Source organism: Pseudophryne corroboree, chromosome 7, assembly GCF_028390025.1.
Source record: "Pseudophryne corroboree isolate aPseCor3 chromosome 7, aPseCor3.hap2, whole genome shotgun sequence".
NCBI lineage: Eukaryota > Metazoa > Chordata > Amphibia > Anura > Myobatrachidae > Pseudophryne > Pseudophryne corroboree.
The window spans coordinates 129,296,757-129,314,282 of NC_086450.1; the positions used below are offsets into that span (position 1 = coordinate 129,296,757).

Genomic DNA, 17,526 nt, shown 5'->3' on the forward strand with positions numbered 1-17,526 from the left:
TATATACATATATATATATATATATAAAATGTGTGTTATTTTTTTTTCTATGTGCCTCTGTATTTCCATTTGTGTCTTTCATCTGAAGTAGAGGGGGAGAGATGCTCAACCCCCTGCACCGTCATCACATAAATTAAGTTTTTGTATTTTGGTAACTATGCATTCATCTTCTCTGGGCAACAGCTCAGGGAAGGGATATAAATATTGGTCATTTCATCCGTTTAAACCTAACACCTATTTTCACACCTTAACATAAACTTTACACCAAAATCATTATTTCAAGGTTGGATTTTGTTGTTGACAATACTTATGGAGCTTCTAACATTGAGTTCATAAAAATATAACGAATCACACCAAAAAATAAGTACATTACCTTTATTTATTTTGCTGACAAATGATAATACTATTCTGTCTTACTCATTGTTGGTAAATCATCTTCATAAAGTCTTATTGGGTTCAGAGCACTAATGCATTTCTCCACAATTGGTTCATAGAGAGTGCACCAAACCATTGAGTTAATTTACTTTTCTTCTGCAAAGTAATGTTTATTTCTTGAATAAAGCATAAGAAATGTGATACATATTGTAATTAAGTGGACATTTGTATATTATGTTTTCAAAGTGCTACTTGTTTTACAGGTTTGGAGACACTCATACAAAGCTTCTTACCGAATTCTTAATGTTGACAATCAGTAAGTTTCATTGTTGAGAAAATAAACTAAAACAAAATGTAACACTGTAAGATATTTATGATTTGTATATTGTAATAATTAATGGGAGAGATGTGTCTAACCTTTTAAAGTGTAGAGGTGGAGAGGATGACCATCGAAAAAAATCTGCTTCTAGCTATTATTTATTAGAATTGTCTAGATCAGTGATAGCTAAAAGCTGATTGGGCAACTTCTCAACCTGTCCATTTTCAAAGATTTGATACATCCCCCAATGTAATATAACTACAGGTTGATGTGTGCAGAATTTTTTTCCCCCCCGCAAAACTTTTGGTATGATTGCTGCAGATATATGATATCCCAGATTCCGTTTTTAACTTTGTAAATCTTTCTGGATTAACATAAATCAATTTTTAGCTACAGCATTTACAAATGAGCACTTATGTTACTTCCCAAGGGGTGGGAGCTTGTAAAACAGAGAAATCGCCTACACTTATTACATACCCCCAACATTAAGGACTTCAAATGTGGGACACAGTGCAAGCGCTGTATGAAAGAGATGTGATCACACTAGACAGTGGTGTGCCACATTACATATCATGACTGCTTTGATTGGGTGTCCACAATTTTGAAGCACTGCTCTGTTCCCAGAACCCTTCCCAGACCCTGAAAAAAAAATCTTCAATGCGGCTTCATTACTCAGTGGTCCAAATGTCCCCAAAACTGATAAAAGTCCTAATAATTAGACATTTGGATTGAACAGATGGAGGTTATGATATTATTGTTATACTATTATAGGGACCTGGCATATGCTGGGTCACTTCGATATGCTCACCACTCTAACCGGCCCTGCACTTCACTTAGTCCCACCTCACTCCCCTGTCTGCTGCTCTATCCCATCCTGCCTCCCGCAATCTGACCCACCTCTGATTCCATCTACCTCCCATACTTTCCCATTTCCCAGCAACCCAGCAGGCCCCCCTCCTCTCTGGCTAGGTCTGTACCCTCTTTCTAAAAGTGGCAGCCATTGGTTGGCCCCAGCTCCCACTGTGACAGACTTTAGAGATTTATTACATAGATAATAATTTAGATACATAATACAGTCATTGTCTGTTATACTGCATTTTGCAGCTAGGCAACCTATGAGTCCTCAGCAATTAAGGTCTGTGCTGAAGTTCAGATGCAGCCCATGTGGAAATGCAAAAATCAGTTTCAATTTCTTTTTTTTTAATTATGTAATTGAATATAAGCATGTTCTCTGAGACTTCGCATTTTACAATTATTTAAATAAAAATGTATAAAGGCCCCCATCCACTAGTGCGATATGGCCTGTTTTTATGCGATTGAGACGAATTGCTCAGACAGATTGCATAAAAAGTGTCACATTTCATGGCCTTTTCGTGCGATTGCGATGCCAGGCGCGCTCCCATGTGTCTCCCATCGCAATTGCAGATCACACGGGCTGCACGTGATATTTATCTCAATCACACAGAAATAGGTTTAATAACATTAGATTGCATGAGATAAATCACATGTAAAAAATACACTCAAGTAGCAAATCACAATTGCACGGCTCCCGGGAAGCTCCCAGCTAGATTGCAGTAAAATGGATCTCAGTCATTGCTGAGATAAAACTCCCTAGTGGATGGGGGCCTTTAGTGTAATAGATGATAAGCTGCTATGGTCATAAAGACACAAACAAGAAGCCATAAAGTGTTAATTGTGCTGGTTACATATAAAACATCTTGTTATGTTTTAAAAAAATAAGTTTGAGCCATTACCTCTGTTGATCTGTTTTATGATACTGGCATACTGTATTCTATGTAAGGCTGTCCTGGTCACCCACCACTCATGCTTACTGCATGTTTTGTTTCCTAGAACGTTGGTAACTGTAAATCTACCAGATAGTATCCAGTATATTACATGGTCTCCTGTCAGTCATAAACTGGTAAGTTCATAAACTCTCATTCTATGCAGAACACCAGTTAAGCAAATGAACTGTAATTTACAGTTTAACATGGCTCAAAGTCTAAAACACCTCTAGTATTTAATTCTATACCTCATGCTTTCTGGGTGGGAGGTGAGTGTGTGGGGGGTGGGGGGGTGGGGGGGCACAAATTGTGGCCCCTCACTTTGCTGCTCATTGAAGTGGGCAATCTAGGAGCTTGATGCATTTTGCATAGAATCTCATCATTGTGACCCTGCCATAGTGTTGGGGCTGAGATAACATATTTTGCTGTGGCAAACCCATATGCATGAACTAAGGAACTTTTCTTCCTGTACTCTGACTGCCAAGCAGCTGAACACCCTGAGTTCTTGTGCAAAGCTTGAACCCATGTCAGGGGGCCCCCCGGCCGAAGCACATCACTAGCTCTCTCTTTTGTACAGCTGCAAAACCAGGCTACCAGATTGTGTGCAGGACATTATGAAGTGCAAGCAGAGACACAGGAGTTCAAGTATCATGAAATGCAGACAGAGCTTTCTGAGGAGAGATAGGAGGGAGGAAGGAAGCTTTAAGTGCCTCGAGGAACCCAGCTTCTCCTCCTACCTGCCTGGGTGTCTGGGTCCTGTGTAATCTGTTATCTAATGAGAACATTCGGGTCTAGAGATAGAGACACACACAGAGTCCTGTCCCAGTGTGTAAGTAGCACAGAGGCTGCTGCTATTACATTTTTGCAAGATAAATTATATAATTTTTCTCTTTGTGTTTTAAGGTTATTTACGTTACCTTTGTTCCACTACAAGAAAACTTTATAAAATAGTTATCTCTCAATTAGGTGGAGCTATAAACAGTACCCAGGCATTATTAAACTTTTAATTTTAATCTATTATGCTCCATTGGTTTAAACTTAATATACACAATCCATACATCCCAACATGACCCATTCCATGTTCTGTAACTAGACTTCTCTCTGAAAATATGATTGCAATCACCTCTGTTGAAATAACTTTCTTATTAATTAAATAGTTCACCAATCATATATTAAGAGGAAGGTCCAGGTACAGAGCATTTTGACCCTCCTGGAACGGGTCATGTTGGGAGTTACAGTATGCACAATCTAATATACACCTCCTCCCTTCCCCCAGGCCCCCTGTCTTAAGTTCCCCAGGCCCCACAAAGGGGCCCAGGAAACTATGCCTTGCCAGGCATAGTCGCTTTAGATGTGATCACACCAAGCTGGGCATTCTCACCTGACCACCTCCTGGCCTCTACATCCTTTGATACCCCTCCCAGTGGCTGCCGATCACTGCTGGCTGCCATGCATCACAGAGTACCTCTGCCCTCAGACATATTCCCAGGGGCTACACAGAGGATTAACTGTCCTTTTGTAATATACCCAGCTACTTCAGAGTAGAGCAGCCGCCAGGGACATGCTGCCAGGCAGTGTGCTGTCCTCCACTCATCCTGAGTATGCATCAGTAATAACAATCTATTTTTTACGTTTTTAACGTCAACTTCCATTGATTGTTTTACAGCCATCGATGGCCTATGACCAATGGCAAATGGGTTTTTACCATAAATGGCGGGCACATCGATGGCTGTGCTTATCCTATGGTTGTGCATTTGTAGAAACCAGCTATTGATGGATGCAACATCAATGGATTTCTAATGTTGCTTTAAAACTAACGTTCAGTATACCATAGAAAATGCTTCAGGTCTGGTTGCATTAAAGTCAAAACTGCAATGTACTGATGTTTGGTACTTTGTGTATGCGCAGTAGGGTACTTCATCGTTGGACATAGTATGGCTGCAAACGAGAGTAGAGTAACAGTCTGCAGCCTTTGGGGGTGAGGAGGTGAAGCAAAGTGCTATGTTTCACAAAACACAGATGTGTTGCCTCCTTTTCGTAAGGTGCCAAGGCCAGGGTCTCTGTCTTCTGACTATAATATCCTGGCTTCAGTGATGGTGTGGCTGACCTATGGCGTCGCAGCTGATCCGATGCTGCATCCTTGGACACCGCACTGGATTACAGTTACACATGCACGCAGGGGGCTTTTACATATACCAGACGCCTCCTGCTGCATTAACATATATGAGCATCGCTGCTGTTCCAACTACACAGCAGCGATGCACTCTCCAACCTCAGTGGTTTTTAAAAAAAAGTTATTGTTTTAAATAAAATCATATTGGATAAGTTTTAAGTAGATGTTCAATCATTAAAAATCCCAACAATTTCTGAGCTGTTTTTGGAAAATAAAAAAATATTAGCCATTTATGTGGTTCAGGGTATTTGGTGGAGCTATAGAGCAATATTTGCTGCAGAGTGTTTTATGAATTGTAATTTAAATATTATTGTGATATGTCTTTTTTATGAATATAATTTTTTTTTATATTTGAAGTGTTTCACTATTATCACAGTGGTCAATTTAGGATTTACGCACCAATTCTTCTAGTCTTGCAGTCTGCTTATATTTGTTTTACAATTCTAGGTATATGTTTGGGAAAACAACATTTATATAAAAAACGCGCCAGAAGAGGAAAGTGTCAGAATTACCTTAAATGGAGAGGAAAATAAAATCTATAATGGAATACCGGACTGGGTGTATGAAGGTAACTGTGTAACAAAGATGTATATCTACTGTGAGCACAACGTATGGGTGAATATAAATAGAAGACTATCCTAAGCTTAGAAATCAGGAGTTACAAGCATCTAACATATAATTATGATAATGACTATGATGTTTCAGTAAAAGTTATAATTGCTATTGCAGCTATATCACTGAAAAGAATCATAAAATCCACTTTCACCAACTTAACCATTTTAATGAAAATAGCTCTCCAGCTACAAAGTGATGGGGATAAATTACAATGTACTGTATATTCCAAGGGCGGAACGGAAAGGTCACAAATTTGTCAAAACTGTGATTTTCTGGCGAGTTGCAAATCGTTTATGTGGTGGAGGCAGAATCTATTATAAATAGCCAGAAATATGGGTATTTGCCGTCCTAATCTTTTTTCATTGTTCTGAATACAAATTGCTGGATGTTCCATGTGCCAAGTTCACAAGTCACCGCTAACATGCCATAAAACATCGCCAAACAATAGAGGTGCTCCTACCTGAAGAACTGAGCCCCGCCCCCCCTTCCCCCCCCTCCCTTGTCCAGTATGTCAATGCTATTCAGCATCTGCCTTCTGAGCTTCTGATTGGGTGTGTCTCATCTCACCCTATGTTAACCTTTATATATATAAAAAAATATAATAAAATAATAATAATACAGGTAGTTGCATTGCTGGAGATCTATTATTGATATTTTATTATAAGGGGCAATATTTTTATAACAATTTTTTTTAAGGGCCTCTTTTTTAATACTTTTATTTAATGGGGTACTGTTTTATTTATACTATACAGACACTTTCAAAGAAGAATTATTTTATAAGTGGGCACAATTTACATTAATATTACCCTAGTACTCACAGCCTTTGTTAACAGGTTGTACCCAAAACTGTTCATCACATTCAGCTCCCCATCCCTAGAGGAATGAAGCCTATGATGAATACAGTAGCAGTAGCCAATTGGACAAAAAGTGGAGGGTACTCACTTTTCTTATTTCAACACGCTGGACTTCCCAAGCCACCAGCAGCTCCGCTTTTCAGTGTTTATATTGTTGGGTATTAAATGGGGCAATTTTGAGGAAAAACTAACCGAGACTCATTCTGGGAACATGGCTGCACCTCCCTGGCAGGTGCCTGGAACTGGAGACTGACCTGAGTACTTTGTCCCTGCCTCACCCACCTCTCTGGCTCCCCTGAGTGGAATGGGAATAGAGAATGGACAAGACTATAAAGAAATTGTGGCAGATATTGGGCATTTATGATTTATATTTATTCTAGAGAGTTTTTCTTTCTCTATCATATTGAAATAAATGGCAATTACTGTACCTAAGTGGAGTTTTCTTTTGCCTCATTTTGGATGGACACACCCAGAATGTTTGATACTGTAACTTGATCTTAATTTACTTTGATTTTTTTTATCCTCACGTAATATTTAAGTATTGTCTGTAGCTAGTCAAAGCAGTTTACAGTTTATTCTCAGATTACTCGTGTCTCGCCAATTACCCATGTCATGCATAGTTGTCAACAGTTCCTTATGTGTAGTGATATTCACTATTGAAAGACTTGTGGACCTGATGATTTCTCTTTTAATCAGTAATGATCATGTGCACAGTACAATTCTGTTCCGGTATAATAAATGCAATTTTTACTATTTGTTTTTATACTCTGAACTATATTATAAGACAAAAATGTTATAAATAGTATTTCAATATCAAAAGTTTTCACAAACATGGCATTGTGGGGATTATATTGCAATGAAATTCACTTCGACCAAAGTGTCTTAACCTCTGGTGATCATGTACAGTACTCTGGGGCAGATTTATTAAGCTCGGTGAAGTGGTAAATTGGAAGATGATAAAGGACCTGCCAGTCAGCTCCTAACTGTCATTTTTCAAACCCAGTCTGTGCCATGGTAGGTAGGATCTGATTGGCTGGCCCTTATCACCTTCCACTTTATCACTTCACCGAGCATAATAAATCTGCCCCTTTGTACTGTAACTGTAAACATTTAAAATTGCCCTTACTATATGTCAACCTAATGTACTGCATACTGAGTACTTTGTTAAGGGGCTGATTCAGTTGCAATCAAAGCAAAGAAAAGAAGTAACTTTGCATCTGGACAATCCATGTTGCAATGTGATGTGTGCAAATACAATATTTATTTTGTCATGCAGGGTAAATGTCGGATGCTTTTTCATGCAGCCCACAAATGCAGGACCACTTTATTTTGACAATTTAGTTTAGAGTTCAGCCCAGACACACCACTCCCAACTCTAAATATTTCTGCAATTTTTAAATCTGCTTCACCAGTAGTGCAGCATGTTTTTTCTAAGTTGCAAATTTGCTCCTTTCTGTTGCTTTGCTCCCAAATCTGAAACAGATCTTAACGGGTATATTTACTATAGTGTGGGTTTATAGACGTGGAGATGTTGCACATAGCAACCAATCAGATTCTAGTTATTGTCTTATAGAAGGTGCTAGAGAAATGATAAGAAGAATATGATTGGTTGCCATGGGCAGCTCCACTTCTATAAACCCACAAAAAAATGCTTATTCCAAGTACCATGCAATGGGGCTAATTCCAAGTCAGATAGATCTCTGGCTATGGACAAAAATATTATGTTTCTCTGACGTCCTAGTGGATGCTGGGTACTCCGTAAGGACCATGGGGTATAGACGGGCTCCGCAGGAGACTGGGCACTCTTAAAAGAAAGATTAGGTACTATATCTGGTGTGCACTGGCTCCTCCCTCTATGCCCCTCCTCCAGACCTCAGTTAGTATCTGTGCCCGGCCAGAGCTGGATGCACCCTAGGGGCTCTCCTGAGCTTCCTAGAAAAGAAAGTATTTGTTAGGTTTTTTATTTTCAGTGAGATCTGCTGGCAACAGACTCACTGCTACGTGGGACTGAGGGGAGAGAAGCGAAACTACCTGCTTGCAGCTAGCTTGGGCTTCTAAGGCTACTGGACACCATTAGCTTCAGAGGGATCGAACACAGGCCCAGTCCTCGGTCGTCCGGTCCCGGAGCCGCGCCTCCGTCCCCCTTGCAGAGCCAGAAGAACGAAGAGAAGTTGAAAATCGGCGGCTGAAGACTCCGGTCTTCATTAAGGTAGCGCACAGCACTGCAGCTGTGCGCCATTGCTCCCTTAGCACACCACACACTCCGGTCACTGATGGGTGCAGGGCGCTGGGGGGGGCGCCCTGGGCAGCAATTAGATTATCTTACTTGGCGAAAAGCACATAATACAGTCTGATAAACTGTATATGTGCATTAACCCCCGCCATTAAAGTACATAAAAGGACAGAAGCCCGCCGCTGAGGGGGCCGGGCCTTCTTCCTCAGCACACCGGCGCCATTTTCTCTTCACAGCTCAGCTGGAAGGAAGCTCCCCAGGCTCTCCCCTGCAGTATCCTGGTACACAAAGGGTAAAAAAGAGAGGGGGGCACATAAATTTAGGCGCAAAACTGTGTATATAAGCTGCTATAGGGGAAAAATCACTCAGTATAGTGTACATCCCTGTATTATATAGCGCTGTGGTGTGTGCTGACATACTCTCTCTCTGTCTCTCCAAAGGGCCTGGTGGGGGAACTGTCTTCAAATAGAGCATCCCCTGTGTGTGTGGTGTGTCGGTACGCGTGTGTTGACATGTCTGAGGTAAAAGGCTCCTCTAAGGAGGTGATAGAGCGGATATGTGTGTGGGAGGGTGTCTCCGTCAACAACGCCGACACCTGTTTGGATATGTGTAAGTGCTGAGGTAAAATTATTGCACAAAAGGTTAGGGAACAGAAAGGAAATTTACCCTGGTCTGTCCCTATGTCACAGAGTCCTTTAGAGTCTCTCTATGTTCACTATCCAAAATAACAAAGTATCGACACGGAGTTTAACTCCACTGTCGACTACGATAATGCAAAGTTACAGCCAAGAGGGCTAAAAGATATTCAATATATGATTATTGGAATAAAAGATGATTTGCATATCACTGATGACTCATCTGTCCCTGACACGAGAGTACACATGTTAAGGGGAAGAATGCTGAGGTAAATTTCCCTCCTCTCATGAGGAAAAAGAGCGGGAATCTCCAGACAAGAGACGGCAGCTTCCCACAAGAGAATTCTCAGGCTGTATCCTTTCCCCACTAGGGCCAGGATGTGTTGAGAATCTTCCCCTTGGGTGTCCTGTTTGCAGTGCACTAGCTATTCTCAGGGATCCTGCAGATAGTGTGCACATTCTAGTAAACTACCCAGACCGGCGATTGTGTCGGCATGGGTTTATAGCGCTGTGGCAGCGTGGACAGGTACCTTATCAGCAGAGATTGAGACCCTAGTATGCATATAAATATTTTAAGATGCTGTCTTAAGTGATAGATATATAATTATAAAGCATGCCCAAAGGGACATGAGTATACTGGGTCCTAGAGACAAAAGCTATGTTGATTTCTGCTTGACGTGTCCTGTAGAATATACATTGGACAGATGATGCCGACTTAAGAGGCATATGGAAGGCTGAGGATTGTGTGGAGAAAGGTTCTCGAGGCTGGTCTCCACAGCTATAGCTGGTAATTCTGATATTTTGCCTTATATTCCTGCACAGCCTAGGAAAGCACGACATTATTAAATGCAGCTTTTCGAATAAAGAAACAAGAAAGTCTGAGGTGCGTCCTTTCTTGTCAGAGCCGGGGGCAGAGGAAAGAAGCTGTACAACACAGCTAGTCCCCAGGAACAGAAGTCCTCCCCGGCCTCTACAAAAATCCACCGCATGTCGCTGGGGCTCCACAGGCGGAGCTAGGCCCGGTGGGGACACGACTTCGTAAGTTCAGCCACAAGTGGGTTCACTCCCTGTTAGATCCCTGGCCAATAGAAATTGTATCGCAGGGATACAGGCTGGACTGTGAGAAGATGCCCCCTCACCGAGGACCCGGCGGGCTTCCCCCCAAGAGAGGGAGCCAGTGTTAACTGCAATTCGTAAATTGTATCTTCAACAGGTTGTGGTCAAGGGTCCCCTCCTTCAACAAGAGGGTGTTATTATTCGACCATGTTATAATCCCGAAACCAGACGGTTCGGTTAGACCCATATTGTATTAAAATCCCTGAACATATACCTGAAAAGGTTCAGGTTCAAGATAGAATCGCTAAGAGCGGTCATTGCAAGCCTGAAATGAATCGGGACATAAAGGATGCATACCTTCGTATCCCCATTTATCCACCTCATCAGGCGTACCTCAGAATTGCGGTACGGGATTGTCATTACCAATTTCACCAAGGTAATGGCGGATATGATGGTGCTCCTGCGGAAGCAAGGTGTCACTATTATCACATACTTGGATGATCTCCTCATAAAAGCGAGATCAAGAGAGCAGTTGCTGGACAGCGTATCACCTTCTCTGGAAGTGAAACGGCAACACGACTGGATTCTATATATTCCGAAGTCGCAGTTGGTTCCTACAGCTCATCTGCCTCGCCTAGGCATGATCCTAGACACAGACCAGAAGAGGGTTTATCTCCCGATAGAGAGAGCTCAGGAGCTCATGACACTGGTCAGGAATCCATTGAAAACCAAAACAGGTGTCAGTGCATCACTGCACTCGAGTCCTGGGAAGGATGATGGCATCATACGAGGCCATCCCCTTCGGCTGGTTCCATGCAAGGACAATGGAACTTACTGGACAAGTGGTCCGGATCACATCTTCAGATGCATCGGTTAATCCCCCTATCCCCCAGGGCCAGGGTGTCTCTCCTGTGGTGGCTGCGGAGTGCTCACCTTCTCGAGGGTTGCAGATTCGGCATTCAGGACTGGGTCCTGGTGACCACGGATGCAAGCCTCCGAGGGTGGGGGGCAGTTACACAGGGAAGAAAATTCCAAGGTTTGTGGTCAAGCCAACCGACTTGCCTTCACATCAATATCCTGGAACTAAGGGCCATATACAACGCCCTAAGTCAAGCGGAGTTCCTGCTTCGCGAGCAACCGGTTCTGATCCAGTCAGACCGCAGGGGCTCATGTAAACCGCCAGGGCGGCACAAGGAGCAGGGTGGCGAGGGTAGAAGCCACCAGAATTCTTCGCTGGGCGGAGAATCAAGTAAGCGCACTGTCAGCAGTGTTCATTCCGGGAGTGGACACAACCTCCACCCGGGAAGGTGGTGACTTCATCAGGAAGTCTTCACGCAGTTTTGCATATTGATGGAAACTGCCTCAGGTGGACTACATGGCGTCCCACCTCAATAAAAAGATAAAAAAGGTTTTACGCTGGGTCAAGGGACTCTCAGGCGATAGCTGTGGTCGCACTAGTAACACCGTGGGTGTTCCAGTCGGTCTATATATTCCCTCCTCTTCCTCTCAGACCCAAGGGCTGAGAATTGTAATAAACGGAGGCGTGTGAACAATATTCTTTGCTCCGGATTGGCCAAGAAGGACTCTGTACCCGGAACTGCAAGAAATGCTCTCAGAGGACCCATGGCCTCTGCCTCTCAGTCAGGACATATTGCAACAGGGACCCTGTCTGATCCAAGACTTACCGCGGCTGCGTTGGACGGCATGGCGGTTGAACGCCGGATCCTAGCGGAAAAGGGCATTCCGGATGCAGTTATTCCTACGCTGATAAAGGCTAGGAAAGACGTGACAGCAAGACTTTTTCACTGTATATGGCGAAAATAGGTTGCTTGGTGTGTGGCCGGGAAGGCCCTATAGAGGAATTCCAGGGGGGTCGATTCCTGCACTTCCTACAGTCAGGAGTGACTATGGGCCTAAAATTAGGATCCATAAAGGCCAAGATTTCGGCCCTATCCCTTTTTCTCTCAAAAAGAACTGGATTCACTGCCTGAAGTTCGGACGTTGTTACAGGGGTGCTGCATATTCAGCCCCTTTTGTGCCTCCAGTGGCACCTTGGGATCTTAACGTGTGTTGGATTCCTAAAATCCCACTGGTATGAGCCACTTAAGACCGTGGAGCTAAAATATCTCACGTGGAAAGTGGTCATGCTTTTGGCCTTAGCTTGGACTAGGCGTGTGTCAGAATTGGCGGCTTTGTCATGTAAAAGCCCATATCTTCCATATGGAAAGGGCAGAATGGAGGACTCGTCCCCAATTTCTCCCTAAGGTGGTATCATCGTTTCATTTGAACCAACCTATTGTGGTGCCTGCGGCTACTAGGGACTTGGAGGATTCCAAGTTGCTGGACGTAGTCCGGGCCCTGAAACTTTATGTTTCCAGGACGGCTAGAGTCAGAAAAACTGACTCGCTATTTATCCTGCATGCACCCAACAAGCTGGGTGCTCCTGCTTCAAAGCAGACTATTGCTCGCTGGATCTGTAGCACAATTCAGCTCGCACATTCTGCGGCTGGACTGCCGCATCCTAAATTAGTAAAAGCCCATTCCACGAGGAAGGTGGGCTCTTCTTGGGCTGCTGCCCGAGGGGTCTCGGCTTTACAACTTTGCCGAGCTGCTACTTGGTCGGGTTCAAACACTTTTGCTAAATTCTACAAGTTTGATACCCTGGCTGAGGAGGACCTTGAGTTTGCTCATTCGGTGCTGCAGAGTCATCCGCACTCTCCCGCCCGTTTGGGAGCTTTGGTATAATCCCCATGGTCCTTACGGAGTACCCAGCATCCACTAGGACGTCAGAGAAAATAAGAATTTACTCACCGGTAATTCTATTTCTCGTAGTCCGTAGTGGATGCTGGGAGCCCGTCCCAAGTGCGGACTCTCTGCAATACATGTATATAGTTATTGCTTAACTAAAGGGTTATTGTATGAACCATCTGTTGAGAGAGGCTCAGTTATTGTTCATACTGTTAACTGGGTATAGTTATCACGAGTTGTACGGTGTGATTGGTGTGGCTGGTATGAGTCTTACCCTGGATTCCAAATCCTTTCCTAGTAATGTCAGCTCTTCCGGGCACAGTTTCCCTAACTGAGGTCTGGAGGAGGGGCATAGAGGGAGGAGCCAGTGCACACCAGATATAGTACCTAATCTTTCTTTTAAGAGTGCCCAGTCTCCTGCGGAGCCCGTCTATACCCCATGGTCCTTATGGAGTACCCAGCATCCACTACGGACTACGAGAAATAGAATTACCGGTGAGTAAATTCTTATTTTTTACATACTGAGCATGCACAAATGTGAAATTTACACATTTTTGCATATCTGTCCCCGGAGTTGGATTTAACTTTCCAAGAACTTGTGTATTTCGGGTGGAAAATGGGAAGCTTCAATGTAAGCGTATGGAACTGCCCTGTCATGTTTTAGTGCCATGGGATTGTCATGGGTTAGGTATGTAGCAAAATGTCCATAGATCAGCCGGGACACACCACTCCCAACTCTAAATATCTCTGCGCCTAACGCAGGGCTGGTGCAAGTGCAGATACTAATGTGGCTGTTGTCAAGAAATCAATGGGCGGCGCAGGTTTCTGTTAGCAGACGCATGAACCCTGGCCTTAGCCCTAAGAATTCCCGCATTAGCAACCGTTAGTAATCCAGTATTCCAGCATTCCGCGGCTGCATGCAACTACAGCCACTTTGTACGACTCTGAATCAGCCCCAGTGTGAGAAACTGTACTCTAAACCAGTATTATATCTTTGAATGCTCCAGAAACGTCACTTCTGATTTGTGTTTAGGTTATTTTTGCAATACTACTAAACCACACTGTTATTTTAAGTTTACTTACATTAATTGACTTACGCAAAAAATCTGTCTGAGGTACCACTAGGGTTTGAGAAACTTGGGCTAATCTGTACTAGGAAAGGCAAACCTGGGCCATGTCCCATCCCATCAGGGACTGCCGAAAGCTATCCTACTGGTAGTAGTGACAGACTTTCTAAATAATAACATGAGCAGCAGACCATCTCCAATTAACACATGCACCTCTACGTCCTTAAAAACATTCACAAAATGTTTTATTGTGTGTGTTTTTGCATTTTCTTGGTCTTTGTTTAAGAGGGTAGATCTACAGTCAGTGGGTCGACCCCAAATGGTTGGCATACAAAAAGGGTAGACAGTGCTTAAGGTAGACAGGTTCAAGAGTTCGATATGGCAATGGTTGATGCGCATATGGTGTCACAAGTTCTTTTTTATTTTTATTCTACTTATTCATGATTTATCAACTATGATTGGGAATAGGAACCTTTGCCGAGTGCAGTGGTAGCGGAGCCAGGCACATTGCCCAAAAAGACCCTGCAAGATTACAAGATTACACGTTTCCACAAATTTGGTTCCGATATCGTAAAACATACAAAATGACACACAAAAAACCTTTGTGACCATTTTCATGTTGATCTTTTGACTCTTTCGACCTTTTGTACATGTCGACCTTTTCTACTGCCTACCTTTTCCATGTTGACATTTTGCATGTCGACCATTTGAGATCGACCTATTGACTATCTTCTTACTGTAGATCTATTGAACCACACCTGTGTAAGAGGTAGTTTTATTTTCTAAATACAGGGGTCTATTTACTAAGCCTTAGATGGAGTTAAAGTTGATGGAGATAAAACACCAACCAATCAGCTCCTAACTATGAAAAATGACAGTTGGGAGCTGGTTGGTTGGTACTTTATCTCCATCCAAGGCTTGTTAAATTGACCCCACAATTCCTTACTTAGGTCTGAGTGCTGTTAGAGACATTTTCTGCCCTAAGTTCACAGATTTGGTGATCCCTCGTTGAAGGTTAAGTATTTCCAAAGTTAAATGGGGCGCAGTCCGGATGCCTACAGTCACGATGACAACAGTGACGCCATGTGATGCACTCTGGGACTACTGTATGTTGACAGTGATTGTACAGACATGAGAAAGCCAGCGCCAGGATCCCATACGATTATGTGTCATTTACAGCATGTTTACCATGTGGACATTATAACTTTAAAGTTAAACATGCTGCTTTAGGAGTATTTACCCATGTCTAATCTTGCTTGCTGTCTCATGTCCACAGAGTCCTCCCAAAATAGTAACTGCAGACGAACTACTGTATATTAATCCCAGTTAAATTATAATCTGTTTTACTCTATATATTAAAATAACAGTTGACAACAGAATTTTGACTATGTCACTTTATATACACTTTTATAGTAACATCTACTAATTATATAATATGATAGACTGTACAATTATATGGTGATATACTGCACATTAGAAAGTAACAGCATTCTTTCCTTATATTTGCAGAGGAAATGTTTTCTTCTAATCATGCCTTATGGTTATCACCAAATGAAAAATTCTTGGCCTATGCTGAATTTAATGACACAGACGTACCAGTTATAGAATATACATTTTATGGAGAAGAATCACAACAATATCCACAGACCATTCATATTCCATACCCTAAGGTATGTTATCATCATGGAGGTGGTAAAACTCTGCCCATTAATGCAACAGTAAAGGTTTCCCATGGAGCAGATTGAGGCATTTAATTCTGTCCTCACTAACATGCTGTAAATATAGGGTTCGGGCAATTAACATACATAGAATTTACGTACGTTGTTTTTTAAACAGAGTAGTGCCATGTATTGGGAGCTAAGGTGACTTTAACTATTTTGGTTTGGAGTAATGTTGATCATCGATAGATGATGTTTGGAATTATGTATGCTATCAGAACAGTAATTCCCCTGACACCATATTATGCACCACACAGTAATGCCCCTGACACCATATTATGCCCCCACAGTAATGCACTTGTCACCATAATACTATACCCCCACAGTTATGCCCTGCCCTGTCACCAACATATTATGCCCAGATAGTAAAAATACTTAAATGCACAGTACCTGCTATCAGGGGGTTCTACTCATTGTCAGGGGAACCCTTTCCTGGCTGCCGCAGGTCCGTAGTCCCAATGGGGTCCACTGTACATGCCTGTCCATTAAACCTTTTGAAACTGCCCCCCCCCCCCCCCCCAAATGGCCGCCACCTCCTCTAGCATTTAAAATAACTCCTCTGAGGCGGCGACCATTTTGGTAGGGACATTTTCAATATTTCCAGCTGAGGCCCTCTTAGCAGCGAGCAGCAGTGGGCAGCAGTGGGAGGCGGGCAGCCCGGGCACTCCACTCTCCCAGTCCCAGGACAGTTGTGCCCCTAGCACAACTGTCCTGGGCCCAGACTACTTGTGACTCACCAATTACCCATATCATGAATAGTTGACAACAGTCCCTTATGTTTAGTGATATTCACTGTTGAAAGATTTTTGTCCCTGATAATTTCTCTTTTATCAGTAATGATCATGGGGTTCAGTCCGAGTTGATCGCTAGCTGCATTTGTTCGCAGCACAGCAATCAGGCTAAAAAACAGCAGTTCTGCGCATGCGGATGCGGCGCAATGCGCACGCACGACGTACGGGCACAATGAACGATGTCGTTTTGCACAGGGTCTAGCGATGCATTTAGTCACACTGCTTGCTGCAGAGTGATTGACATGAAGTGGGCGTTTCTGGGTGGCAATTGACCGTTTTCAGGCGTGCCAGGAAAAACCCAGGCGTGGCTGGGCGGGTTTGTGATGTCAAATCCGGAACTGAATAGTCTGAAGTGATCGCAAGCGCTGAGTAGGTTTTGAGCTACTCTGAAACTATACAAAAAAAATTTGTAGCCGCTCTGCGATACAACCGTTCGCACTTCTGCTAAGCTAAAATACACTCCCAGTGGGTGGCGGCATAGCGTTTGCATGGCTGCTAAAAACTGCTAGCGAGCAATCAACTCGGAATGACCCCCGATGTGCACATGCGGCTGATTCAGTTGCGATAAAAGCAAAGAAAAGATGTAACTTTGCATCTGGACAATCCATGTTGCAATGTGATGGGTGCAAATACAATATTTATTTATTTTGTTATGCAGGGTAAATACTGTATGCTTTGGCATGCAGCCCACAAATGCAGGACCACTTTATTTGACAATTTAGTTTAGAGTTCAGCCCAGACATACCACTCCCAACTCTAAATATTTCTGCATATTTTCAATCTGCTTCACTTGTAGTGCAGCATGGTTTCTCTAAACTGCAAATTTAAACCAGCAAAACATGCTTATTCCAAGTACCATGCAATGGGGCTGATTCTAAGTCAGATGGATCTCTGTGTATGGATGCAAATATTACATTTTTACATACAGAGCATGCACAAATATTTTTCCATAATGTTTTTTTTAATAATTTTTCCATTCAATGTCATGAGAATAATGGTTGCCACCATTGTTTGCTTTATGCCAATTATTGTTTTCCAATGTTTCGTGCTGCACTGGGGCGGATTGGGATGGAAAACCAGCCCGAGAAATTTCTGGAAGCAGCCCTAAAGAGGGTGCAGTCTGAACGGGGTGGGGTCTGTATAGGAAGAGGGATTCCT

At 43.0% G+C, this 17,526-nt stretch overlaps 1 protein-coding gene across 2 annotated transcripts in view; it reads left to right on the plus strand.

Moving 5' to 3' along the window:
• LOC134944781 (dipeptidyl peptidase 4-like) overlaps nt 1–17,526 on the plus strand; it is a 203,694-nt gene that overhangs the window by 104,539 nt on the left and 81,629 nt on the right. For both annotated transcript variants that reach the window (XM_063933634.1, XM_063933635.1), the window contains 4 exons: nt 639–691; nt 2,546–2,615; nt 5,099–5,219; nt 15,369–15,529. In XM_063933634.1, coding sequence (XP_063789704.1) covers nt 639–691; nt 2,546–2,615; nt 5,099–5,219; nt 15,369–15,529 — 405 coding nt within the window. The remainder of the gene's footprint in view (nt 1–638; nt 692–2,545; nt 2,616–5,098; nt 5,220–15,368; nt 15,530–17,526) is intronic.